Genomic DNA, 26461 nt, shown 5'->3' with positions numbered 1-26461 from the left:
AGCCTCTAAACCAGTAGGTTAGGACCTCTGTTGTAGATAAGAGAATGAATCAATTTCTCTATTTATTTCAGATCTGCCTTCCTTGAAAACCCAGAGTCCTGTGTCCTTTGGTGAAATTATTGAAATCTGTCTTTGCGTGCTGGAAGTTTTCTGCACATAAAGCAATGGGGTTTTTCGGTCTGTTTTCTTTAACAGCTTCTGTCTTCACATAAGGAGTCCCTAAGAAAGCATGAAGATAAAATGCCGTTAGTCAGTTCCTTTCTTAATGTTCCGTGACAGGACCTTTCATCGGCTTGTTCATCAACACGTGCGGGTGCCGCCGGACGGCGATCATCGGAGGGCTGCTGAACTCGCTGGGCTGGGTGCTGAGCGCCTACGCCGCTAACGTGCACTACCTCTTTATTACCTTCGGAGTCGCAGCCGGTAAGCACTGTGGGTTTTTTTAACTTGATTTTAAATGCTTCTATGGGGCATGTCGGCAAGGAATTTAATTGTGAAAAACAGAGACCCATTAAAATAGTTTGCCCTTTGTCTCCTCCATCCCACCCCACCCTGATCCTATCCTCCAGGAAATACTTTTTAATATGAGGTAAAAATATGCCTTAAGCATGAGGAAACAACTAACAGCTGTACTTGGTCTCCCGTGATAGAATGTAATTAACTTTTCCATACCTGGTTCTAAGTGCTCGTCCTTTCTCTTATACCAGTACAGATGTATTAATAACATCCTCTCATTTAATAACTGCAGAATCCAGCGTGAATCAGAGACAAATCATTTTCTCCTTCAGCCCTATTCAAATTAATGAAATAGCAGCAAAACCCACATAGATGTAGAGACCCTAAGAAGCAAAACGAAATCTAAAGCACACAGTGTCAGTCCCCAGGGGATATGTAAAAATTGGCTGCCAGGCAGCACGGTTTGCATATCCGTTCTGCAAAATATATTCCCAGCTGTAATTTCCTTTATCAACAGGTAGCAGAATGCATGCAGGTAAGTAGTTTCTTAGGTGTACAGTTGTATTTCGGTGAACCGGATCTAGCCTGACTTTTTTGAGTACAGGGCTACAATCCTAAAAAATAACACATTGATGACAGTGTTTGCATAAGAGTTCAGAGGTAGAGTTTGGAATTCTTGCTTTTTTTCCCCACTTATTATCTGTGTAACTTTGGGGCAATTACTTAAGTTACTTACGCCTCATTTTCCTTATCTGTGAAATGGGCTAATTAAGAGGGCTTGGTTTACAGTGTTGTTGAAATATTCTATGATATCATCTGTAAGAAGCACTTGGGACAGTGCTTGGCCATCATAAAGTGCTGGGCAAATGTTAGCTAATATACAATTGTTTTATATATAGTATTTTATTATATCATAAGCATAAGTATATGCTTTATGGTAAGAAGAGAAGGTGAACACAAAAATCGACTGTCCATGTAAGTTGACAGGTTGGTTCTGTCTTGGACATCTGTCCACATGTTCACCGAAAGCCCTTCTGTCTCCTGTGAAGCCTGGTTTGAAAACCATTGATCTGGAGGACTTGATAACAGTTCTTAAAGAACAACCTAAGATATTTCCCCTGAGTGTTTTAGAAACTTTGCCCCATAACAGTCTGATGAATAGCGCTGGCATGAGGGTTTTTACATTATAGGTGAGGAAATAAACTCCTCCCGCTGAGACTCAGGAGCTACACTGGGGTCTCTGGGCAGACAGGTGGGAGCCCCTAAGAACTTGATCTGTGGTGTGTGGTTGTCTGGACTATACTTGATCCTAAACGCCAGGATTTGAAATCTATTCCCATCAGTTAGAGATGTCTATGGGTAAACTCTGTCTTTAAACAGAATTTTATTCCTTGCAGTTAATTACTTGCTTGTTGATCCTCAAATGATATCTCTATATTCATTCATTTATTCATTCACTTATTTATTCAACAAATATTTATGGATACAAGGAAGTAGGGGAAAAACTCAGGAGGCCAGTGAAAGTGTTTCTTGAGACACTTTATGGCTCCCACTTTTTATACAGGAAACACTCAAAGAAAGTCTCTGAAAAATAAATGTATCCCCCTCTTCCACAAATACACATATATAAGTATGTTTAAGTGGAAAACCAAGCTAAGTCAGTTAGTTTGTATGCTGCTGGACTGTCATTAGTGAGGCAAGTTGAAGCTGATTGACCCCTGTTTAATAGAAAAGAAAAAATTCAGATGGAAAGATCTACAAAAAGCAAGTGATCTAGATCTAGATATATATATAAATAACTGTATGATTTATGTTTGAAAGAAACTTTGTTGACATCTTTCTTCATCACAAAAGGCATTTGAAGCAGGTTTATTCATACTTGTTTTTCTTAACGTCTAGGCAATTAACATTGTGGGGAGTGTCCTCCTATTAAGCAGGAAATTAATGTCTGTCCGAGCGATCTTACTTAGCCAGGAGTCTGGACGCATCTCGTCAGTTTTGCCAGAGCTCCATTCTCTTAAACTTGGCTCCAGGAGACCCCTTTCCTCACATCCATGCTGACTGGGAGCACAGGATGTCTTCTCCCCCTCTGGCCTGTCTTCCTCCTCCACCTGGCCTGGAGGGAGGAGGCCTCGCCTCTAAACCTGAGTGTGCTGGAGAACTGATCCAGGGACCTGCCCCGGGCTGGACGTTAACAGGGCCTCGCCGGACTGCTGGACTTGAGCCTGAATATCCCCAAGGCCTGTCCTGTACACTCATAACATAACTGTGCTGGTTATGAATAACAAAGTCACATTAAGAAGGGGGTTGCCATTAAGGGCCTGGATAGTGCAACAGGGAAATGAATGCTTGTAGCATTGGACCCAGGTTTTTTTTCCCTCACACAAGGGAGCATTTATTATTTAAAGTAAGTTATAATTGATGGTACGCATGCTTTCGTCCCTCAATTCTGTCCCTATTAGTCATTTCATTCTGCTGCTGTTCAGAGATCGAGAACCACATTAAATTTAACATGTTGGTTACTTTCAGTGACAAATCAAATTTTAAAAATTAAACTTGCATGCCATCAGTAAAATCCAGAATGACAAATGTAATAGACAAATGATCCAGTTTCTTCCACAAGTAAACTGTGAGGGGAGAAAAAAGAGAAAGAGAAATTAAGATACTTAAAATATGTATCAACAAATATGCAGGCCTTACTTGGATCCTGATTTAAACATTTTTTTAAAAATATAGTCATTTATGAGACAATTGGAAATTTGAACCCCTTCTGGACATTTTATGATAAGGAATTATTCATTTTTTCAGATAATGATATGATTATGTAGTTTAAAGAATTCTTCTATTTAGGGATTTATACTAAAATATTTGCACATGAAATGATATATTTGGGATTTGTTTCAAAATAATATGAAGGAAGGTGTGTGTGTGTGTGTGTGTGTGTGTGTGTGTTGATGTAGGGGCAGGGTTTAAGACAAGAATTGCCAGGAGTTGATAATTGTTGAAGCTGGATAATAGGTACATGGGATCTCATTAAACCACCTGTTTTTTAAAAGCTTACTTTGAATCAGACCCAAATGGTTTCATTAGCCAATAGCCTGTTATAAGAGAGAAGACAGTAAATTAATTGACAGTGTGCAATTACACAGGTGTATTACATTTATATATATAAGGACAACACAATATAGCAGGTGGTACTTTACCCATGAGCTGGGCCTCTGTGCGTTTAACTGACTTGGTCAATGTCACACGGGCACTTATGGGGTGCAGGGCCAAGTTTCAAACCTGAGGCCAGCTGTGTTCTTTCCACTACACATCTCCCCAGTACAATAAAACTCTGTCACAATATTTAACATCAAAGAATTTCTTGGTTCTTTCACAAATAATTATTTTTTTCAAAATAGCCACTGATACACTTATTTTCAGCTGAGTTTTTGGTCCCTTAATCCTGGAGGTATAAATTTAATCTTGTGTGAAAAGATGACTATTGTTTCAAAATATGACCATTTCCCCTTCTTGACCAAATTCGATAGAACTTTCTTTTGTTCACAGCATCCCTTTGTGGTGTGCCAGGCACTGTCCTAGGCACCTGGGAGAGAGGCATCAGTAAACAGAACAGAAGAAGATCCCCGCCCTCATGGAGCTTGTATTGGTAGCAGCAGGGGAGAAGAGGGTCAGATCATACGTAATACACCCAGTAAAAAAGTAAATTATACGGTTAAGTGCTTACTACAGGGAAAAAAGAAAGGTAGACTAGGGTAAGACGGACTGGGAGTGGGAGTGGTGGACAGGGGAGGCTTGCATTTTAAAGTAGGATGGTCACACTAATGAACTCATCTACCAAACAGACTCGCAGACATAGTAAACAATCTTATGGTTACTGGGGGAAAAGGGATGGGAAGGGATAAATTTGGGAGTTTGAGATTTGCAAATGTTAACTGCTATACATATAAATAGATAAAAAAAACCAAATTTCTTCTGTATAATGCAGGAAACTATATTCACTATCTTGTAATAACCTTTTATGAAAATGAATATATGTATATATATGCATGACTGGAATATTATGCCGTACACCAGGAACTGACACATTGTAACTGGCTATACTTCAATTAAAAACAGAAGAGGATGGTCAGGTGGGCTTCACTGAGAAGATGCTCTGTGAACAGGAGACAGGGCCTGAGCCCTAGGTCTGTCTGAGGGGAGGAACATTCTAGCAAAGGGAACAACCAGCTTTTATAAAGAGATAAGCTCTTCAAAATTCATGTTAACCATAGAAATCTTCAGAATTCAATTAATTTTATCAAACAGTGTGCAGATAACTGAAAGTCAACCAATTTGTTAGGATGTAGGCCCAGTTTACAGACTATTGAATATTTTTCTTTCTCTTTGAATATTTAGAAATTAGGGATTTTTGGCTTTTGTGGACTTAAAACTCATAGAGGTTAGCTTAGAGTTTGGTTCAAAATTAAAGGTAGCCCTTTTTTTCATGCTCCTCTCTCTTGTAATGCAAATTATTGCTACGTTACTGCCCTCACTGAGGCCTGGCTGGTGGCTTGGGGACCTACCTGCTCTCACTTCTGCTGGCAGTTACTTAAGAAGGTAACTTAATTGTTCTTAAAACAAAAGTATCCCCCTGAGAATTAGGATTCTTAGCTGAGGGTCATTGGCTTCTGACAGTTGCTGTAAATATCACTGCTCTAAGGTAGATAAAGGAGGTGGGTTACTTCCAAGCACTTATTTTAGAAACTGAACCAAAATCCTTCTGCAGCTCCATGCTGGCAGCTCGAGGGAATGAGCAGTTTAGGGTGAGAGGCAGCATGGGCAGTGGAAGAGGACCAGACTCTGTAGTTGGGTCTGAATTCCAATCTCAAGTCTCCAGTTACCTGCTGCAGGGTCTTAAGAAAGTGTCTTACTCTCCATGAGGCTCAAGACCCCCTTTTATATAATGTGGGTGTATAACCACAGGTAGCTTTTGGGTTGCTGTGAAAACTAAACCAGATAAACCCGTAAAGCAACTGGCACGCCATCGCCACTAAATTAGTGGTCATTGTTATTATATTTGTATGTGTGACAGCTCTGCTCTCCTTCCAAAGTCAAGAAATTCCAAAACTATTAAATGATGCTGAACTGGAGAGGCCTCTCGGCTTTGCTGGGTACTATGAGTCAGTCTCTTTTATACAATGAAGCTGCTCTTCTAGTGTCGGGAGGTCTTAAGCATTAGAACTATATGGGCCCCATGATTGTCTTGTAAAAGTGGGGCTGTAGTTTCCCTCTGCCTGTACCTGCAAGTTGAGAAGCCAACTCTCAACCTGTTGACCAGCATTTCATTTCATTTTATTTTATTTCATTTCATTTCATTTCATATTTATTTTATTTTTAAATAAACCACTTTTTAGAGCAGTTTTAGGTTCACAAAATCGAGCAGAAAGCACAGAGTGTTCCCACTACCCCCCACCCCAACACACACAACCTCCCCACCAGCATTTTAATTTTGTCCACGTCAGTCACAGACTGTTCCTATTTTCTAAGAAAGATGCAATTAAAAATCGGAGATACAAATAAGTATTACGTGGTTTTGACATCTAGGAGCTACATATATTGATCGGTGGGTGCTTTTGAATTCCTTTCACTCTTCCAATTAATTTGGGAACACACTGGCCTGTTCCTGAGGTTTCTGCAAACTGCCTGGCGCCACTCTTCATCCCCTGGCACATAAAGGCTTTCCAGTGTGTTGAGTTCAGTTAGCATTGACAGAGCCCTCAGAGTCATTCATTCTTTCAATAAATCACTGAGCACACACTGCGTGCTCTGGGCGGTGCCTGGCATACGAGGGGCGGAAATACAGACACAGTCCTGCCCTTGCGGAGTCTATGGTCTGATGTGAGAATGCAGGCTTGTTTTATTATGGGCTTACCCTACACTGAAAAGCCTGCTGGGGGAAATGATGGGCTAGAAACGCCTTGTGGATGATCATCTTGATACTTACCTCCTGAGCTCCTTTTTGCACTCATTATTATTTCTTTGTTTAAAAGAAAAGTTACAGAACCCAAGTGTCCATCCAGATGGATGGATAAACAAAATGTTGGGTGTGTGTGTGTGTGTGTGTGTGTGTGTGTGTGTGTGTGTATGGACTGTTATTCAGCCTTGAAAAGGAAGGACATTCTTATTTGTGCTACAACATGGATGAACCTAGAGGATATTATGCTAAGTGAAACAAACGAGTTACAAAAAGACAAGTACTATTTAATTCCATTATTTGAGGTACTTAGATTTATAGACTCAAAAGGAAGAATGGTGGTTCTCAGGAGCTAGAAGAAATGGAGTGTTGTTTAATGGATATAAAGTTTCAGTTTTGCAAGATGAAAAGAGTTTGGAGATTGGTTGCACAACAATGTGAATGTACTTGACACTACTGAACCCTTAAAAAAGGGTTACAATGATACAAAAATAAACTAAAAAAAGGGTTACAGTGATAAATTATATGTTATATATATTTGATCACAATTTTAAAAATAATACTATATAGCACCATAAGAAATGTATCAGGGAGCTAATATTAAGTGTAAAAAGCAGAATAAAAAATTATTAATAGAGTTTTAATAAGAACGAGTCGAAATCTATGTAAGTGAAAATTAATATGAAAAATCCAAATGCTTAATGTGATTATATAAATATGGCAGGATCATGGGTATTTTTTCCATTGTTAAATGAAAAATACATATTAAAAATGACAGTTATCAAGACGAATGCAGTGAAATGCAGATGACCTTTGGATGCTGCGCGCTGGGGATACGGCCTCTGACGTGGCGCTGTGTGCTTCCTCCCCCCCTTCCCCGGCGCAGGCTTCGGCAGCGGGATGGCCTACCTGCCGGCCGTGGTCATGGTGGGGAGGTACTTCCAGAAGAGGCGCGCGCTGGCCCAGGGCCTCAGCACCACCGGGACCGGGTTCGGCACGTTCCTCATGACGGTGCTGCTGAAGTACCTGTGCGCGGAGTACGGGTGGCGGAACGCCATGTTCATCCAAGGCGCCGTCTCCCTGAACCTGTGTGTCTGCGGCGCGCTCATGCGGCCCCTCTCTCCTGGGCTGGACGGAGAGGACCCGGGAGGGAAAAAGCCGCACGTCCTCCGGGCTCACTCCACGGAATCGGTCGGGTCCAGCGGACAGATGGGCGGAGCGGAAGAGAAGGGTGGCGGCCCGGGCACCGAGGACGCCGTCGGGGACGCGGCAGCCCAGGCGTGCCCGGAGAAGGCGGCGCTCGGAAAGAACATGTGCGCCCTGCGGGTCCTGAAGGCGGTGAGCCAGCTGACCGTGCGGGTCCGCAGGGGCTTCCGGGACTGGTACTCCGGCTACTTTGGGGCCGCTTCGCTCTTTACTAATCGGATGTTTGTCGCCTTTATTTTCTGGGCTCTGTTTGCCTACAGCAGCTTTGTCATCCCTTTCATTCACCTCCCCGAAATAGTCAATTTGTATAATTTATCGGAGCAAAACGATGTTTTCCCTCTGACTTCGATTATAGCAATAGTTCATATCTTTGGGAAAGTGATCCTGGGCGTTGTGGCCGACCTGCCGTGCATCAGCGTCTGGAATGTCTTCCTGATGGCCAACTTCACCCTGGTCCTCAGTATTTTCATTCTGCCCCTGATGCACACGTACGCTGGCCTGGCGGTCATCTGCGCCCTGATAGGGTTTTCCAGCGGTTACTTCTCCCTGATGCCCGTGGTGACTGAAGACTTGGTGGGGATTGAGCACCTGGCCAACGCCTACGGCATCATCATCTGTGCTAACGGCATCTCCGCCTTGCTGGGACCGCCTTTTGCAGGTAAACCGTTCAAAGTTTTAAGGGCTGAGAATTCGTGTGGAAAGGTTGCGTTGTCATTTATAAGTCCGAGATGAACAAGAAGGAAGTTTCCGTTTGTGTACTTGCTCCTTTTCCCCTCCCATTCCTGCCTCCGGTTTCTCATGTGTAAATTTTAGCAAGTTAAAGGTCATTTCTTCATGTAGAAAGTAGATGAACTTTCGATCCATAACCTGAGACTTAAAAGGGCCAGGCTGGTGAAGTGGATGATGGAATAGTGTGGAGCCCCTGCCCCTTCTGGAGGAGGCAGCCTCTGCCCAGCTCCAACTGATTTTGGTCACCAAGGAATATGGAAAATCATTACCAGCTCTTCTGTTGTCTGTTGCCCCCGAAGAAGCTGGGACTCTGCACTCTTAGGTGACATTTCCAGATTTTCAAAGCACTGTGTGTAGATCCGACAGATGAATTCTGTGGTTTGGATCTAGCCCTGTGGTAGTTTCCTACTGGTGTGCAATAAATTGCTGCAAGCTTAGTGGTTTAAAACAATACAAACTTATTGTCTTACAGTTCTAGGGGTCAGAAGGCTAAACTGGATCACAGCGGGCCAATACCAAGGTGCCGGTGGAACTGCATTCCTTCCGGAGGCTCTCGGGGACTCCATCTCCTCACCTCTTACAGCTTCTGGAGGCTGCCTACTTTTCTGGCTCCTGGCCTCTCCCTCCATCTAAGCCAACAGCGTAGCATCTTTTCATCTCTCTTGATTCTGACTCTCCTGCCTCCTTTTTTCATTCTTAAAGATACCTATGATGACACTGGGTCCACCAACTAATCCAGGATAGTCCCCCATGTCAAAGTCCTTAGCTTGAACACACCTGCAAGGTCCCTGTTGCCGCATAAGGTCATCTGCACGGGTTCCAGGGATTACAATGTGTGTATTCGGGAAAGCTCGGACATTCCACCTGCCTCAGGCCCAGAGGGCCCCGGTTGGCAATATGATCTGTCACGTATGTTCACCTCAGTTTAATGGAGAATTGGCTTCTTGCATTGGGCATACCAGAAGCCATAGGCACCACTGAGGGGACCTGTGTCTGGGCCAGCTACTTCTCTGACCTTGCCATTCTGGGCAGGTTTTAAACTTTGTGACAGGTAGACCCAATCCCCAAGAGGCCAGGTACTGGGCAAAAGTGATCAAGTCTACCCGCTATCCATGGACTGGAGGCAGGAGCCCACGAAGCGTGGTAGGGGCCAGGGCCAAATACAAAGGAGAGGTGTTTTTTGGAGATGACTGTTAGGGCAGCCAGGCCAGGGCTGGTGGCAGTTGTCAGAACTGCTGGAAGTTCCGTGCAGTGTTTAAGCTAAAATGGGAGAGCATCACCTTTTCAGATTCCTCCTCCACCTCTGTGCTGCTTGTCTGGCTGATCCTGGCCCTTTATTCTCATACCCTCTGCAGAAATAATTCTTCCCATGCATGGGGGGAACACCATGGGTGCAGGACAAAGCCTTCCCCGCCCCTTTCTTCCCAGTCTCTCCACGGACCCTACAGTCATCTCCTGTCCTGCTGGCAGAGGGCTTGTACCAACACAGCCATTTTTATATTGCCCTCAGAACGTGAAGCTCAGGAAAACATAGATTTTTACCTATACAGCTGACAACACTGGCAGCTGGCTGACTAAAGGTTTAAGGACCAAGAATTGCTTTAGGAAACCCAGAGGCTACAGATAGACCCCCTCCTGGATCAAGCTGCTCCTGTTTTCTGCCCATACACAGAGATGCAGGCACAACATTTCTAGGTGACAGGGAATAATGATAGCAGTGCAGCAGACTAATATTGGCAGCTCAAAAGTCAGAACTGCTCAGTGATCTCACTGTATAGAATTCTCCATCAGTTGGGGATGCATTTGGTTGTAAGAGAACATCCTCCAGTGGAGTGTGTCACATAACCAGAAATCTAGAGTTCAGGGACTAGATGATGATGGGACAGTGTCTCAAGATGCTCTGGGCCTTTTCCACAGGCTAGTTGCCTCATGGTCACACAAATGGCTGCAGTAGCTCCAGCCACTATATCCTCATTTATAACAAGAAAGGAAGGGATGAAGCCTTAGTCCTAGCAGAATTCCACTTATATCTGATTTGCCAGCTTCACACAGCTAGTCCAAGCTTCAAGGGAAACTGAGAATTGGAGAATTTTGCTTTCCAGCGTCTGTACTAGAGGAAGGAAAGGAGAAGAGAATTAGGATTGGAGTTTGGATCAGTCAACCAGTGGTAACTTTCAGAGAAGTTAAACTAAAATATCCATTAAGGGGATGGGAATATTATCAGTGGCTCATCCACCCTCTTGTTGGGCGCCTTTTAGATATGTTGTATGTAGAAATGAAATCTCTCATTGAGGGGTACTTTCTGCTTCTAATGGTCAGTGGGATTATTTTATACTGATCCATCAGATTTCAGCAGCAGCATCACAACACAGCTATGCAGTGCAGCAGAAGTAATTCATGATCCATGTTAATTAAAGCACCACGGTTTGCCAGCATAGTTTCCTTAACCCATTCTTTTTCACACATCTGCATTCTAGTACACTTTCTTGAGTGGAAGAGGAAGGAATTACAACTAGAGGACAGGGAGTTAGATCCAACCCTGAGTCATCATGGCTTATCTCTGCTCGCTTCAGGGATCCTCCCTGGAAGTGGATTCTGTGGCTGAGTGTAGCTCCATCCACCATGAGTGGTAGAAGCCATTGTATTAATGGTGATTTACAAACCTACCGTGAACGTGCGTCAAGTGCTGCCAGGGGACTCTAAAATCAATGTTCCGATGTACGTCTCCAGGCCAGCCATCTAAAAGGGCCTCTCCATTTTTGCTTGTTTCTTCTCCTTCCACTGAACTCGTATCCCGAGCAATGCCAATCAGCATGACCAGCTGGATTCTGTTTAATTCATTGACTTCCTAGGCCAAGGAGCCAACATTGCAGTGAGATGCAAGGCCAGCCTTTTTGCATCATTTTGCAGAGTGATTGGCAATATGAGTGACTAAATAACCACATTAAATTCTTGCTAGAAATTCCAGGTGGTCTAGAAATTATTACTTGGCTTGATTTGCTACCAGGAAGATTACTGCTCACATTAGCTTTTTCTTTTTTAATGGATTTAGGAATGAATATATTTTCTATTTTTCAAAGCGGTTTCTACTGGCATTAAAAAATCTGGTACAATTTAGTAGCATGTTAGACAATCACACATTTCCATTTAGAAGAAGAATGTGCAATCAGCGATATTGAACAGACATTTCAACCATGTCATTTAGCAATATGAACTTCTTGATGTAATTCATTTATAACGTTTCTGGGCATTCGGCTCATCTCTTTTAAAGATGTAATAATAGTAGATACTTTTCTAGATGTTTCTGGGGTAAAGCAAAACTCGGCCACCAGATTTGACTGACCAAGAATCTACATGTATCTCCAGCATCAAATATAACACCCGAACAACAATTTGTAATGTTTTTTCACCAAGACCCGGGAACACTTATTTAATAAATAAGAAGAATAGCCATCATTTCTCATTTGACAGATTCAAATGAAAAGTAGTGCAATTTATTTAAATGGAGGTACTGGGTATTAAACTCAGGACCCGATGCATGCTAAGCATGCACTCTGCCACTGAGCTATTACCCTCCCCTGCCCCTGGAATACAGTTTAATAGGGAACCAGATTTTACTTTGAAACTGTTGATTTCAATTGATAGTTGGATCAGGATTGCCCAGGATCCCAGGCTCCAAACCAAGGGATGAAGATCAGACCTGTAGGGAGACATGGTGAAGGATGAATGAGGAGGGCAGCTTGTCTGAAACACCTTATTTCTAAAGAGTCATGTCCCCACGTGCTGGGTCAGAGCACAAGGCAAAGTACTGTCTCCTAACCTGATCTGCATCTGACTTGGGACTGGGTTGAGTTCAAACTAGCAGAGATGGCAGGATCTGGAGACATTTCAGAATAAATCCTAATGGTAGAATGGAGAAACCTATGGGATTAATTTAACACAAAATTTAGGACTGTGCCTCCAATTTGTACTGTTACATTGTTTGGTACAGTTGGGTGCACTTTTGAAACATTGACATATGAGTTACTTTCAAAAACTGGGGTGTGAGAAGATGCTTTTACAAACGTTTATGTGTTTAGGGAAAAGATGCAAATTTAAGGCTGTAACAGTGTGTAACACACTTAACACACGTTTTCTGTAGCCTGCAGAGACAAGAGGATGGAGTGGAGGGAAGATGTTAGGGTGTTCTAAGGGAGGTGGTGGTTATTACTGTCCTCCCAGAAGGGGGAGCAGTACATGGACGGACAAGAAGCCAAGACAGATGTATTTGAAACTCAGTATGGCTTGTGCTTGTGGTTAAGCTTGGGACAACAAGGGGGAGAGGTGGGTAGGGACCACATCACAGATCCCTGGAGCTTGTGCTCAGCCACTTCAAACAAACAAGTAAGTAGTCTGAACTGAATACAAATTAATTTTCCAGTGAGGATTTTGTTTTATTGCTGAGGTCTGTGTTAAGTGGTGATGGTAGGTCAGCTTGTTTCAGCTGTTGGAGTTGGCCACGTAGAGCACCATTTTCTACTCTCAATCACTTGATCATGCGACAAGTGAGGATTTAACTATCAAAATGACAAGATCAGCTTTCATATGGGATGAGTGGAGTATGAGAACCTCATTTTTATGTATTGATTTTTTAAAAATTGTAGCTTAAAATAGTCCCATCATGTACTCTGGTTATAGAGCCTCTCCACTCGGCGTTACCTGCAAGTCAATTGTTCACTTCATCCTGATTCGCAGTGGTCCACGACTGACAAATGGTGGCACCGAGGAAAACTGGGATGTGTTTTTGATCATATGTCAGTGTGTCTTTCTGATTTAATTCTGAAGCTGCACCACGGTTTCTGGATGATATGTTTAATCTTATTTGTCCCTCTTGTCTCAAATTGGAGATTAAGAAGAGATGCTAAAACATTTACTAAGCCACATCTAAAGCCTCATATTTTCTTCCTTTATATATCAGTTAACAAACCCAGCATAGCCAGATTTCGTAGCTTTTGAGTCGTTAAAATATATATATATATTTTTTTAATGCTATTAAGTGTTTGTTTTTCTTTATGATGGCCTTGACTCATCCAGCCACATTAATTATGCACTAGATACAATAAACAAGAGACACAGATAACCCTCAGGAAATCAGAGGTACTAGTTTACACAATTAGCAGTTGCTTTTGTGCAGCTGTCTGTTGGTGGGAGAAGGTAAAGTTGCATTTATGCATTCATTCATTTGCCAGTTAGATATGCTTTAAAAGATGTTTTTTAAAAGTGGCCATGGAATACTATGTTTGGTCATTAAACCATTTATATTTTTTTTATGCCTTTGCTAATTAATGCACTTGTTGAAATGGAAAAAGCGAATGTTTACATTTACATTTTTTCCATAGATAAAATTCTGTGTACAGCTTAATCCTCTCAGTTTGCATAGTTGGCTGTATGGGGACCATGACATGTGACTGGTTCCTGGAATTAATCCCTGAAGTAAAAGAAATACCATATTTCATAGTTTCTGAGACTTTTTTTTTTTTCTTCACATTTTAACATCTCGGAAATCAGAATGCCTTTTACAAAGTCCTAAGAAAACACTGAGTCACATTTTTATTGACAAAAATATTTCTTTCTTACTGGTACATAATAATGATGCATCGTGTAAGTTATGGTATCTTAGAATTAATGAAATATGGTAGTATTTTTGAGTACCTCGTAAGATCATTATATGAAAGTATTAGATTATAATACTGAAGTATTTTTTGAAAAGAATGGATAGGTTAGTCAGCATTTAAGGCTATATCTTCAGCAATTTACAGTTTCATAAATTTAAACATATATTAAAGTTTTATAGCTCTACGTGTGAATTTTATAAAGCGTGGAAATTTTTTTTCTTTCTATAACAGATGTTTGCCCTCAAATACTTCAGAATGAATGGAAGTTCAAATAAATGTCTTTTACTTAGTTTCTTTTGACACACTCCAAAAACTTCTTCAGAAGCGTTTTGAGGTTTTGGGAAAGATATGTGTTTATATTTGTGTAAAAAAAAAATCATTAGATTCATTTTTCACAGCTGACTTTGTGCCGGCCTGAGAGTTACCCCAAAGGCCGTGAGCCAGAAGAGTCTCCCATCAGTCGGCCAGCTACTGTTTCAGTGCCTTAAAAAGTACCCCAGGGCTTAAAAGATAACTGCAGACACCCCAGGCAGTGAGAACTCTAGTTCAGACAGCGCAGACTTAAGAATGGCTAAATGAAACCTTTGGGGGCCTCAAATGACATATCATACATCCTTACAGAATTATTTATAATAGCAATAAATGCTTGCTTTGTGTTCTTGACTGTTTTTTCAACTTCCGTACACTGAATATATTCCTTTTTGTTTTGTAGGGTGGATCTATGACATCACACAAAAATATGATTTTTCCTTCTATATATGCGGTTTACTTTACATGGTAGGAATCCTCTTTCTACTTGTTCAACCATGTATTCAAATTATAGAGCAATCCAGAAAAAAATACATGGATGGTGCAACTGTTTAGTGTCACGCTGTGTTCCATGTTAGGTTTCTCCGTCATACTCATGCCTACCTCACATGACTGCTGTGAGGAGCCTGGGACCCATCATGGGAAGGTTAACGGTTGTCCGGTAACCGGCACTGTCATTTGTGAATGCCACTGTCCTGGCTTCGTTTGAGAGCAGCACTGCCTTTCCGTGTGGGGAGAGGCAATGCTGGCAGGTGTTAAAGACCACATACATCTCAGAGAGAACAGTGTCCTTCAAAGTCCATCTATTAAATCACTGGGAGAAATGCCCTTACAAAAACTGTCCTCTCTCGCCAGCCACTAAGACTAGGGTTTTAGATACAGCGTTTAAAACAAAGACAAAGAATGGAAGCTTTTCAACCCACCTACTTCTTTCTAAGGTGAAAATAAGGTACCTAAATGCTTCCGGAATGCTCACAGATACAGGTCTCCCCTGCTTTTCAGAAGTGCTTTCCACCACTTCGCTTTTACAAAAGACCTACATTGCTACCTGCTTCTCTCACCGGAAGAAACCCAAAGAGGATATTCGCTTTTATGAAAACGGGTGAAACGCATTCAGCGTTTGTTTTGCAGTAAATCCTTACAGAGGCAGTGCAAGCCCCCAGCAGCAAGAGTGGCGCCACCAAGCTCCTTCCCGGGAACCACACGGCATCTCAGCATCAAGTCGCAGTAGCTTTGAACTGTGTCTGTGAGCATCTGTGCTTGATCTCGGTATATTTTGTGCATCCATGAACAAGATGTGTACTAAGGTGATTGCTTCTGTGCTTTATGCCATTTCAATTAAGGTTTCATAGAACGCTCTGCTTTTGGATAGAGGGGGGAACCTGTAAATGGGTTTTAAGCACAAGAATATGACTAGAATTCAGAAATTGCTACAGGGAGCTATTGCTCTACCAATGTAAAACAGAGGCAGGCTCTAATTTCAAATATGCTTAGTACGGTTAAAGAAATACAGTTTATATTTTTATTAAAAAATCCAGCAGCTAGGGAGTACCATTTCTAAATCTTCCTCTAAGAAGAGCATTTGCCAATAATCCAAATTCAGTATTAATCCAGTTATAAACTGAATCTTGAGACACAACCTTAATAAATAATATTAATAATTTCTTTAGTGAAAGTCATATTTGTGCACACGACCATTGAATCAAGGGCTATGATTCAAGCACTTTTATTTATTTCATTGGCCTCAGTTTATGAGCATGATCTGGGGCCAAAAGAAATTTTTTTTCTGAGTTTCTCCTGCCCAGTAAATAAAATAGAGAATGAATTGCTGGTTGACATGCAAAGTTGGTGGTTAAATCATTTGTAAAGCATGTTACTAGTCCAAAATATAAGACTATCAAGTTGTGATGGTAATAAACGAAATGCCCTTGGTCCAAATGTCTGTGCACTTGACATTGGAGCAGTGGTAAAAAAACAGCCCTTCTCCAGTGCCTCTTGCTGTTATATGGACAATTCATTTGCCTGAGCTCAGCACAGTTTTTAAAATTGTCCTCTTGATTGATTTCATACTGAAAATAACTATGATCCATGACATCAAATAATGCTATTCCTTTATCTGAGATTTCTATTTTTCTAAGCCAAACATTTTTCAGACTGCAGAATGTTCTTCCCAGAACCATTTTGAAATTTCTGGCTGTCTTACTTGTTTACACATATTTTAGAACTATTTAAATTTCCACTCACAATTTGCTCATCACACACACACACACACACAAATACTTCAATATCATTGCCAGCGTCTTGGGTCAAATTTATCTAAAGTGAGTACAGACTATTCTCAGTTATCCTCAGTAATTAGAGGCAGGCATGATACTAGTAACTGGAGTCACAGAATGTTACCCCCGCCTAATTTTAGCCAGCAGTTTCAGTGTTTTACTCCATCAAATCCTTTAGAGCTGTTAACAGGTGATTACATGGACACATTACCTTTTTTGTTTCATCACCATTATTTCCTGCTCTAATGTCTACGGGGAGGGGATGTGTAATGAAAGGAACCACCAAAATAACAATAATAATAAAAGGCAGCTAATGGAAAAGAGAAACAAAAGCATGGCTAATACACACACGCAGTATTACCTCCAATGATTCGAGAATTTCCTGTAAATTATTATAGATAGTAAATTGCATGTCAAACTCTGTTTGGTCCAGGACAACAACCTGTTTGTTATGACTGCTTTGGCTCCTGTAAAGAATCCAGCTCTCTGTTTTGATAAAGGTAATCTTAAAAGCTGAGGCAATGCTCTCTCTCTGTTTACCATCAAATTAGGAATGATTGGATTGAAAAACATGTTGTCTGTTTTAAAACCGGCATTATTTCCTTACTTTCATTTGCCAACAATACCAAATTAACGAGAGGAGGTGTTAAATATCTGGAATGGTGCTATGCAGCCAATGTGTTCTGATGCTCGCACTGCGAGTTGTGCATCATAAATGTAAGTGTTTTGTCCAACGATCTGGCTTTAGTTAAATATCCAAGTTAGACCTGCTCATGTTCAGTCTGTACAGTTGTTTGTTGATTTACCATATTCCTGGAAGTGGTGATTTCTACCAAATCAGAAGCCCCTATTTTACAAAAACAAAGTAAAACCCACTTGCAATATGTGTGTTGTCAACAGGAAAAAAAAAAGAGAATGCTTATAAAGAATTACAGCAAGTACAATAATAGTTCCTGTTTAAAATATTATTTACAGTCCTTTGGAGATATTATAAAGGGTTGATTGTATATTTATATCACATGTGTTTTAGGTTTCCCCTCATGTGTCCAAATAATTTCTATTTACATACAACTAAATAAAATTTGTCCTCTTTAAAGATGGTCAGTGAATTTTTGTACAAACTCTTTATTTTCTTAGCCTTAAGAGGAAAACTCCTAAAAAGTAACTGATAATTACCTATTTGGCTCTTGCCCCTGGAAGAATTTCCCTCTGGGTGTGATCATGAAACCACCTGGAGAGAATCACCTATCGTGATTGTTAGAAGGGCCAAGTTTAGATGTAAAATTTTAAATGCACACCTCTTTTAATCCAGCAGCTGTGTTTTGAATATTTTTTCCTACATATGAGCAAAGACAAATGAACAAGGATTTTTTAATTTATAGTTTGTTATATAAAAGACTGGAAATAATTGAAATGTCCATCAATGGGAACTGTTAAATAAAGTATGATATTTATGCAACTGTTAAAAAAAAAAAAAAGACAGATCTGTATGTAAAGTTAGAAAATGGTTCCCAAGATACATTGCTAAAAGAAAAAAAAAGCAAGTTAAAATATGTTTAATGTCCTCCCAATTATGTTTTTGCTAACTACAAAAAAGGTTATTCATGTGGCTTGTATATGTATAGGATATTTCTGGACAGAAACACAAGAAAACTAACAGTGTTTGGCTCTGGGGGAGGAAAGTTTGGGCTTGGGGGTGGGCCTGATTTTTTTTCCTTAAGCGCATGATGCTTTTTCAATTTAATACTTGTATCCAAAATTATTTTAAATGCAAATTCCTGGGGCTACTTAAAACCTAATGAACTGGAATCTTGAGGGATGGGGGCCAATAGATCTGCCTCATAGATAAGCTTATCAGTTGATCCCTATGCTTACTAAAATCGGAGACCAACTCTCAGCATATTTTAAGAGAACAATGTTCCACTGGATTTCAAATGCTCGTCCTGACTCCCTCACATTGATTATTTCCTTTTATATGATATTCTGGTCAATTACTGTCTATGGAGCACTCATAGTATGTAATATTTTCATTCCACTAAGTCTGCCTCCATAGTCCTTTTTCATTCAACAAGTGTAAACTGGGCTTCTAGTAGAACAAGGCAGGCGGATGCAAAGTGCCTGCCCTTGGGTGGCCTGCAGGGGAAGTGATGCAATAACAAAATTAAGGAAAATTAGACTCATAACCTACTTAAATGAAACTATAATTAATAATATAAAAGACAGAGAGAGGCGCAATAAAGCGAATGAAGAACTATCCCTAGGTATGTCTTCTTGTCAAATGAAAGATACAGACTACAAGTGCTAAACTTACAATTCGCAAACTCTTAGGTCTCAGGTCCCTGTTATAGTCCTAAAAACCAATGAAGACTCAAAAAGCTTTTGTTTTTGTAGGCTATAATTTATTGATATTTACCACATTAGAAAGCAAAGCTGGGAAAATTTTAAGATATTTATGTATTACTTCATTTTAAAATATAATGAGCCTACTATGTTCATATAAATAACACATTTTTTGGAAAAGTAACTATATTTCCCCCCAAAAAAATTTTTTAGTAAGTATAGTGGCATTGTCTTACATTTTTGCAAATTTCTTTAATATCTGGCTTAACAGAAGACAGCTGGGTTCTAAAGTTTGCTACTGCATTCAATCTGGTGTGATATATGGTTTTGATTAATATATGTGAAGGAAATTCAGCCTCATACCAATAAGTAGTTGGAAAGGGGAGGAGTATTTTAATAGTCTTTTCAGGTAATTGTAGTTTTTTTCAATTCCACACCAAAACTCAGTAAGTTGTATTTCCTAAAGGTTAGTTGCAATGTAGAATCTGACACAGTATCAGTGAACTTTTTGTAAAACGTTACATTAAAAGCCTGTCTTGCACTTTGAACAGCTCTTTTGCCCATGTATGATTTTGTAACATAATGCTTTAGTCATTTGGAAAATACTGATCTATTGAGTTTGGTAGATCTTTCAAATGTTCTCATATTTCAAACAATAATTTTAAAAATGATTCTACAGTTCTATTTATATGAAATATCCAGAATAGGCATATCCATAGATAGTATATTAGTGGTTGCCAGGGGATAGGAGGGAGGGAGATAGGTTGTGACTGCTGCTGGGCACATGGTATCTTTTGGGGGTGACAAAAATGTTCTGGAATTAGATAATGGTGATGGTTACACTAGTGCTTTTCCTCAAGACTCCACTGGACTCTGATTTACAGCTGGTCTGCTTTTTGCACACTTCCTATTTTGAAACTGAGTAGGACCCTGAAGGGCCTTCCTGGTGATAGGAATCCCCAACCCCTACACCTCCTGCCTCTTGTTTGTAGAAAAGGTTTCCAAAGAGTACATTTAATCAGAGAAGTGAAAAAAAAAAATGCAGAAACAAAGGAAGGCAGCCAAGCAAGACAAAAATAATAATAGTTTAGACATAAAAAAAAAAGTCAAGGACCTTTAATTCTTCCTCGAGGGCTATAATTTCCTTAGCCATATCCTTGAGTTGTTTTGCAGATACTAAAATCCTTACCAGGTGGAGGAAGTTTGCATGCTGTCAGCATGTAGATTGTAGATTGGTTGGAACCAGAAGGTGAATGACTGAGATTCCCAAAACATCATCCTGTCACCTCATCATCAACCAGAGAATTGTGCAGAAGCTGTTCATACACTCTGTGACCCTCTCACTCACACTGTCTTTAAAAACCCTTCCCTGAAAGCCATCAGAGAATTCTGGTCTTTTGAGCGTGAGTTGCCTGTCCTCCTTGCGTGGTGCTGCAATAAATGCTGTACTTTCCTTCACAACTGACATCAATAGACTAGCTTTGCGGCATGTTGGCAGAGTGGACTCTAGTTTGGTAAAAATTTTGTTGCGAGGGATGTTTAAAAGATGTGGATTCAAGGGTGAAGACTTCGTAAAAGTTGATCATTTTTACTGTTTTATCAAGGATCTTAAGTGTGCCTGGCCATTATTTGACTGCAAGCACATGGCAATGAAATACATTTTGGTGGCGCTGCTTTGACAGCCACCATTGCTGCTCTACCATCAATGCAAATGTCAACACAGTTGTCCAGGATCAACCAAGAGAATGAAGTTATTCAGTATTTTGAATGTTTCAGCATCCCTTGTGTTTGCTTCCAAGCATTCACATAAAAGATCTTTGTCTAGATGGTGTGATGAACACAGCAGAACGGTGAGTCCAGCCACATCTATTGATCTGTCCATTTGTAAGACAAAAGTACAATTCTGCAGAGAAGATATCGACTCAGCCTGTTTGCAGCTAAATCTTTAATTTAACAAGCTACTGTATCATGAGAAAGTGGCGCTGCTGTGATTCCCTCTGCTGACTCTCCATCCGGCCGGCATTCAGCAGTGTCAGCTGTAAGGCTTCCTTCCCCCTCTCCAGGCACGGTCACCTACCCTGCAGGGTACTCCAATGGCTTTTGCCTTTCTGGTTTGAAAAGCTATAATGACCAATTTTGGGCTTTTAATGACCTCATCACATCTCCATTTAAAATATTCAAATTGTTTTTCTTTAAATTTTGAATGATTTCTCTTAAAATGGTGCCACAACTTACATGGTACCAAAAAGGTAAAATTGTAACATTATAAAGCCAAGGAATAGATAGCTTTTGAGTGCTATTTTGTTTCATAATTATACTTTTTTTTTTTTAGTAGATTTCAGTTTCATCTTTTTTGGCATCTTTAGGCTTAGATGGTGCAGCTGTGAGCTAAGAAAGTGAGATTTCTCATCTCCCTTTTTGAAAGCTAATGATACATCCTTAAATATAACAATGAATGGAGTGTGGCTTATGTGGACTGGGGGTCGACAGAGCCAAGATGTTGGGAGAACAGGGGTGGGGGAGAGAATGCTGATGGTGAATTGCAAAGACTGAGGAGCAGCTGCATCATCATCTCCAAAGGGGAAACTGAGTCAGGGCAGAGCGCAGATCCCTGGCAGTGTTGAAAGATGCTACAGATGGACTGCGTGGACCTCTAACAGTGAAAAGCAAAAAGGGTCAGGCTGAGGGTCTCAAATTGGCACTGGGGAGCCTCTTCCATTGTCAGGTGAAGTGAAAAGAGTTTAAGTTCATTGGGAGGGACTGGTCCCCAGAGGAGGAAAGTGTCAGGAAGAGAGAGGACTGAGTCTGGAAAAGGACCAGTGAGCCATGTTTCATTCCTTTACTCAATGCTTTACCTGGTTTTCCCTAAGAGTGTGTGAGGGCCTTGAAGAACTTACTCCTTAGTATTTAAGTAAATTTATGATACTTGTTTATAGAAAAACGGGCTGATAATTTAATTCATCAAAAGCGTGGTATATTCTCTGCACAACTAAATTAGTATGGTCTTATGCTCAAGTCTCCCCCCTTATAATTCAAATGTTACCACGGGCAAGCGCCATCACATTTTCAAGTTCCACTGGCCAAACATGGTTTCGCTCTGAAAGGAGGTGGTGTGCCATCTGTGGTTCAGAACATAGACTCAGGGGGGAGGGTTAGATCAAGTGGCAGGGCGCATGCCTAGCAGGCATGAGGTCCTGGGTTCAATCCCCAGTATCTCCTCTAAAAATAAATAAATAAGCCTTATTACCTTCCCCCAAGAACAACAACAAAAATAGCAGAACACAGACTCAGCAGGCATAGTTTTGAATCTCAGCTTTACCACTTACTAGTTACAAAACCCTGGGGAAATGAACTTGCCCTCTCTGAGGATGATTTAGGCTTTGCAGAACATGCAGTCTATCTGTCGAACTCTATCACTGCGTGTCATAAAGCATGGCCTAATCAAACTTTATAGACCTATGCCATAGTTTACAGACCCCGATCTCTAAGACAGAAATAATATCATTTACCTGCAAAGGCTGCTGTAAGAATTAAATCGGTTACTGCCTGTTTATTTCTTGGTACTCAGTAGACATGCGATCACTGCAAGCTGCTATTACTATTACTGTTCCTAAGGTTATTCCAGCTCAGACTGTGACTATGATCCATGGCTCTCAGACTTCCAGGACAGGCAGAACAGGCTCCCCAACTGAAAACAGCTTTTCTGAATGGAGGACTATGAGGGAATGTGACTAACAGGGAGTCAGTCCTCTGTAGCTCCCGCCCCTAAGGGTTCCACATTGCAAAGGCCAAAGAATGCTACCCCAGTGTGATGATCTCATTTCAAAACAATAAGCAGGTAAAGCTAAGACATTAATTTTACTTTGTACAATGAACCTGTTACATAATCGTATGCTTTTTAACTGCAGGCACACAATTTTCTTTGGTGGTACCTTGTCTACTTAACATTTTGACATCCAACCCTAGACATCCATTTCAAGTTGAAGCCAACTGTTTTAGAGTTGAAAAGCTTGGATCCTCTCTCACACCGTCTCATACCTCAACACAAACTAAAGATAGAGGTCATTACACTAAAGCTCAGAGCAGAAAACTATGCTGCACTGATGGTTTATGCAAGATTGTTTGATATTAGTCTTCAGCATCTTGGGAGTTGGTTTGGGTAATAAACAAGGACCAATGACCATCTTGTACACAAGCAGCTTGGAAAACAGTAACAAGTTGTGACCAGGGATTTGTGCCTATCCCTGCTTCCCACCCCTCCCCCAAATATAATCTCAGCCTAAATTCCTGGCCCTACTTGGTGAAATAAAACATTGCAGATTCCATATAACAGAGGTTTAATGCACATACTCTGCCAACCTGTTCAAGAAAAAAAGCAGTAATAGAAGTTGACATTAAGTAAAATATTTTTTAGCTTATAATTTAAACATTCACATTTGCTACTGTTAATAATTTTTTCTTATAACACTAAACATATAAATCATCAGAAAATGTCAGTATTTTACTTTTACAGTTACAACAGTGAATAAAAACGGAGTAGAAACACTTGACTAAAAAGATGAGAAAAGGCAAAACTATAAAATGTTGTGACATTTCTCTCGGAAACGGTGTGTCATCGACAGAGCAGATTTACCCATCCCCAGGAAAGCTGTCAGCAGAGGCAGAGAGGCAAACCATCGTTGCCTTCCACCCGGTGGATCCTCATGCGGGTGCTAACGTGGGATCTGAGTGGGAGAGGGGCACATGATCCACCCCTGAGGAGGCTGGTGCCTGGCAGGGTTTTAGGTTTCTGATATTGTTCCTATTTTGGCAAAAATAATTATAATCAGGTAATGAGGCACTCAAACTATAAGGGCAAATAATTACTGAGATAATCTAATAACCTATGTCATTTAAGTACTACCTAAAAATAGCCAACATAGTAATTAAGCTCATTTTAAATAATTTAGCTAGTATCTATTTTTATAGTATAATCTTTTTATAGAGACAGTAAGAGTTTTCAAATGGCCATATCTGTGTTCTTACTGATCATGTTGATTCTAGATTATCAGGCACACCCGTGAGCTTCCAGAGCACCGCTGATAAAACATTATACATGAAATTTTTAAGCTGTTGACATTTTGCGTCCGTGTTATAAATGGGTTGTAATTCGATACTTGTGCAGTTACGTTGCCATACCACGTTGAGGGTACACACAATTGCTGTATACACATGGTATTAACCTATATTCTGTTGCTGAAAACCTGGCTGGGAGTGAAGTCTGGAGCTTCAGGGAGAAACAAGGCACCAGAAGCCACACAGGTGCACGGGCCCTCTGCCTGCCTGCCTGCCAGCCACCCTGCCCTGCCCTGCCCTGGCCCTGGCTGACTGGCTCCTAGGCAGAGAAGGAGGCCTGGGTCTCTCGCCAATTAAATCTTTGCTCTGTGCTTGGACTAAATCCAGACAGAACTTGATGGGCTCCTCATCGGCCAGGAAGCAGATTGCGTTTGATTTCACAGATGTCCCTGGAAATACAAGACTGAGTGTTAAAGAGTGTGTGGATGGCGGTTAAAATCTGGTTTGATACTAACACAGGTTTAGTAAAAAAAAGAAAAAAAGAGTCTGTCACTGAGCCATGACTGTAGAGCTGTTCCAGCAGGAGTGAGGAGGGAGAGCAGCCAGAGCCCACCTCTTCCCCACTGTTCCGGGGTCCTTGGGTCCAAGGGGCGTGGTGGAGCGGGGGAGGGGCACTGCAGGGGGAGGGGGAGCGAAGGAGCGGGATGGGGGCGGCAGGATGTTATTTTTCCGGGCGGCAAACTGGAAATTGCAGGGAAGAAGCGCTGATAGGGTCGGTCAGGTGATGGGAGGTTGAGCGCTGCTTTGCTCTGTAGCCTAAAGGAGTCGTTAGACTATTCGCTGCCATGAGTTCATTGTCTGGAAGTACTTAATTGCCATGAAGGTGCAGGAAGAAAACAATTTTTAAATAACTCATCTCAGGGAGGTAGAATTTCCTCCCCTAAAACTACTGGTTTTGCCCCTCTGCCAACTTAACAGAACACAAACCATACTTGGGTTTTCACAGTTACCCACAGCCTGTGTGCTTAAGAACTGCTGTTATACTTGTATGTGGAATCTCAAAAATACCACAAACTAGTGAATATAACCAAAAAAGCAGCAGACTCACAGATACAGAGAACAAACTAGTGGATCCCAGTGGGGAGAGGGAAGGGGGAGGGGCAGCATGGGAGGGAGTGGGCGGCACAAACTATCGGGTGCAAGACAGGCTCAGGGATGTATTGGACCACATGAGGAATATAGCCCATATTTTGTAATAACTGTAAGTGGAAAGTTACAATTTGAAAACTGTATAAAATTTTTTAATTAAATTAAAAAAATATAAATCACCCCTCCACCAAAAAAAATCCCTCTTATATAAGTGGTAACTGTCCACATTCCTCAGAGGAAGCGGCACCTCTCTAAGAAGGGTTCATAGGGTTGTTTGACAACGGGAAGTCCTGGGAAGTCAGACTCTGCAAAGGCCTTCAAGGAGAATGTCTTGACTTCTCTCCAGCAGTGCTGCAGGGCCAGGTCAGAGGTGGTCCACACTAAGGGGATGGAGCCTGGCATCCCAGGCTCACAAGATGGGGACCCTGAATACTAACCTCGGACAGCAGACTTGGGAAGGCAGCTGCGTTCACCGGGAGTGCCTCCCACAGTTCCCTGCAGAGATACACAGCGTGTACTCAGGGATAGACTCTGATGATACAATACTAGGAAAAACTTCACAAGCCCGGTTCCCCTTTCCCATGCCTAGATAAAAACATATGTAATAAAACCTGCTAAGCATCATTTATTGTTTGTTTCTACACAGCAGAAGCCTCTTTTCTTATGGGCGTCAGGGCAGGGGGCTTCCTGTCCTGCAGCCCTTGTGCTGGGACCACGACCTGAGCCTCACCGTGGCAGGGTCTGTGGCTCCGACAAGGCACTGCAGAGGTGGGCTTGCTGCGTTTGTGTGCAACTACTCTATGGCTCCTTGAATCAGCAAAACCTCAGTTCTCAATCAAAGGAAGCAGAAGAGGTTTGGACGCAGAAGGAAAGCGCAGCCGCGCCTGGAGTGCCCGGCGGGGAGGAGCGCGTGTCCCTATGGCTGACTGCTCCTCTGGCTTTCATGTCTTTGTTTCCTCCTGCGGAGGTGCCGCTGGAGCTGCAGCTTGTTGGTGAAGAACATCTGTCTCCAGCCCAGATCCTTGGCCAAGGCGCGCATATCGGGGGTGATGTGGTCACAGGTCGACTGGACTATCTGCTCCCACAGACTGTCAGACCTGCACAGCTGCGGGGGGGAAAGCCAGAGGTGGGTTACATCACACACGGGTTCAGGAGAAGTCGTTCGCCCACTCACAGAATCACCACCCAACTCCTGCTGCCTGTGAGACACTGGAGGAAACACCACGGGTGCATGAAGATATGCCAGACATGGTTCCGAGCCCAGACACTTCCTCTTTGAGGAGAGGGGCACGTGCACAAATGTCTGAAGGACAAAGCAATATTCAATT

At 41.6% G+C, this 26461-nt stretch overlaps 2 protein-coding genes across 4 annotated transcripts in view; one reads left to right on the top strand and one right to left on the bottom strand.

Annotated features, from left to right (window-relative positions):
- The window catches only part of SLC16A14 (solute carrier family 16 member 14), a 31063-nt gene extending 13378 nt beyond the window's left edge, over positions 1 to 17685 (top strand). Inside the window, exons 3-5 of the mRNA XM_074364458.1 lie at positions 280 to 423; positions 7302 to 8279; positions 14717 to 17685. Coding sequence (XP_074220559.1) covers positions 280 to 423; positions 7302 to 8279; positions 14717 to 14868 — 1274 coding nt within the window. The 3' untranslated portion in view covers positions 14869 to 17685. The remainder of the gene's footprint in view (positions 1 to 279; positions 424 to 7301; positions 8280 to 14716) is intronic.
- A 1281-nt stretch (positions 17686 to 18966) lies between these two features.
- Positions 18967 to 26461, bottom strand: part of FBXO36 (F-box protein 36) — an 86866-nt gene continuing 79371 nt past the window's right edge. The window contains exons 4-5 of one of the 3 annotated variants that reach the window (XR_012507194.1): positions 25864 to 26238; positions 18967 to 25628 (exon numbers count right to left, since the gene is read on the bottom strand). Coding sequence is in view for 1 of the 3 variants with exons in the window: in XM_045517435.2 (XP_045373391.1) it covers positions 26050 to 26238 (189 nt within the window). In the remaining 2 variants the exon portion in view is untranslated. Of the gene's footprint in view, positions 26239 to 26461 lie in introns of all 3 variants that reach the window. The other 2 variants (XR_006725222.2, XM_045517435.2) reach the window with 2 other exon arrangements.

Source organism: Camelus bactrianus, chromosome 5, assembly GCF_048773025.1.
Source record: "Camelus bactrianus isolate YW-2024 breed Bactrian camel chromosome 5, ASM4877302v1, whole genome shotgun sequence".
In the NCBI taxonomy this organism is placed as follows: Eukaryota; Metazoa; Chordata; class Mammalia; order Artiodactyla; family Camelidae; genus Camelus; species Camelus bactrianus.
Note: the sequence above shows the minus strand (reverse complement) of the source record. Positions and strands in the feature narration are given on the sequence as shown.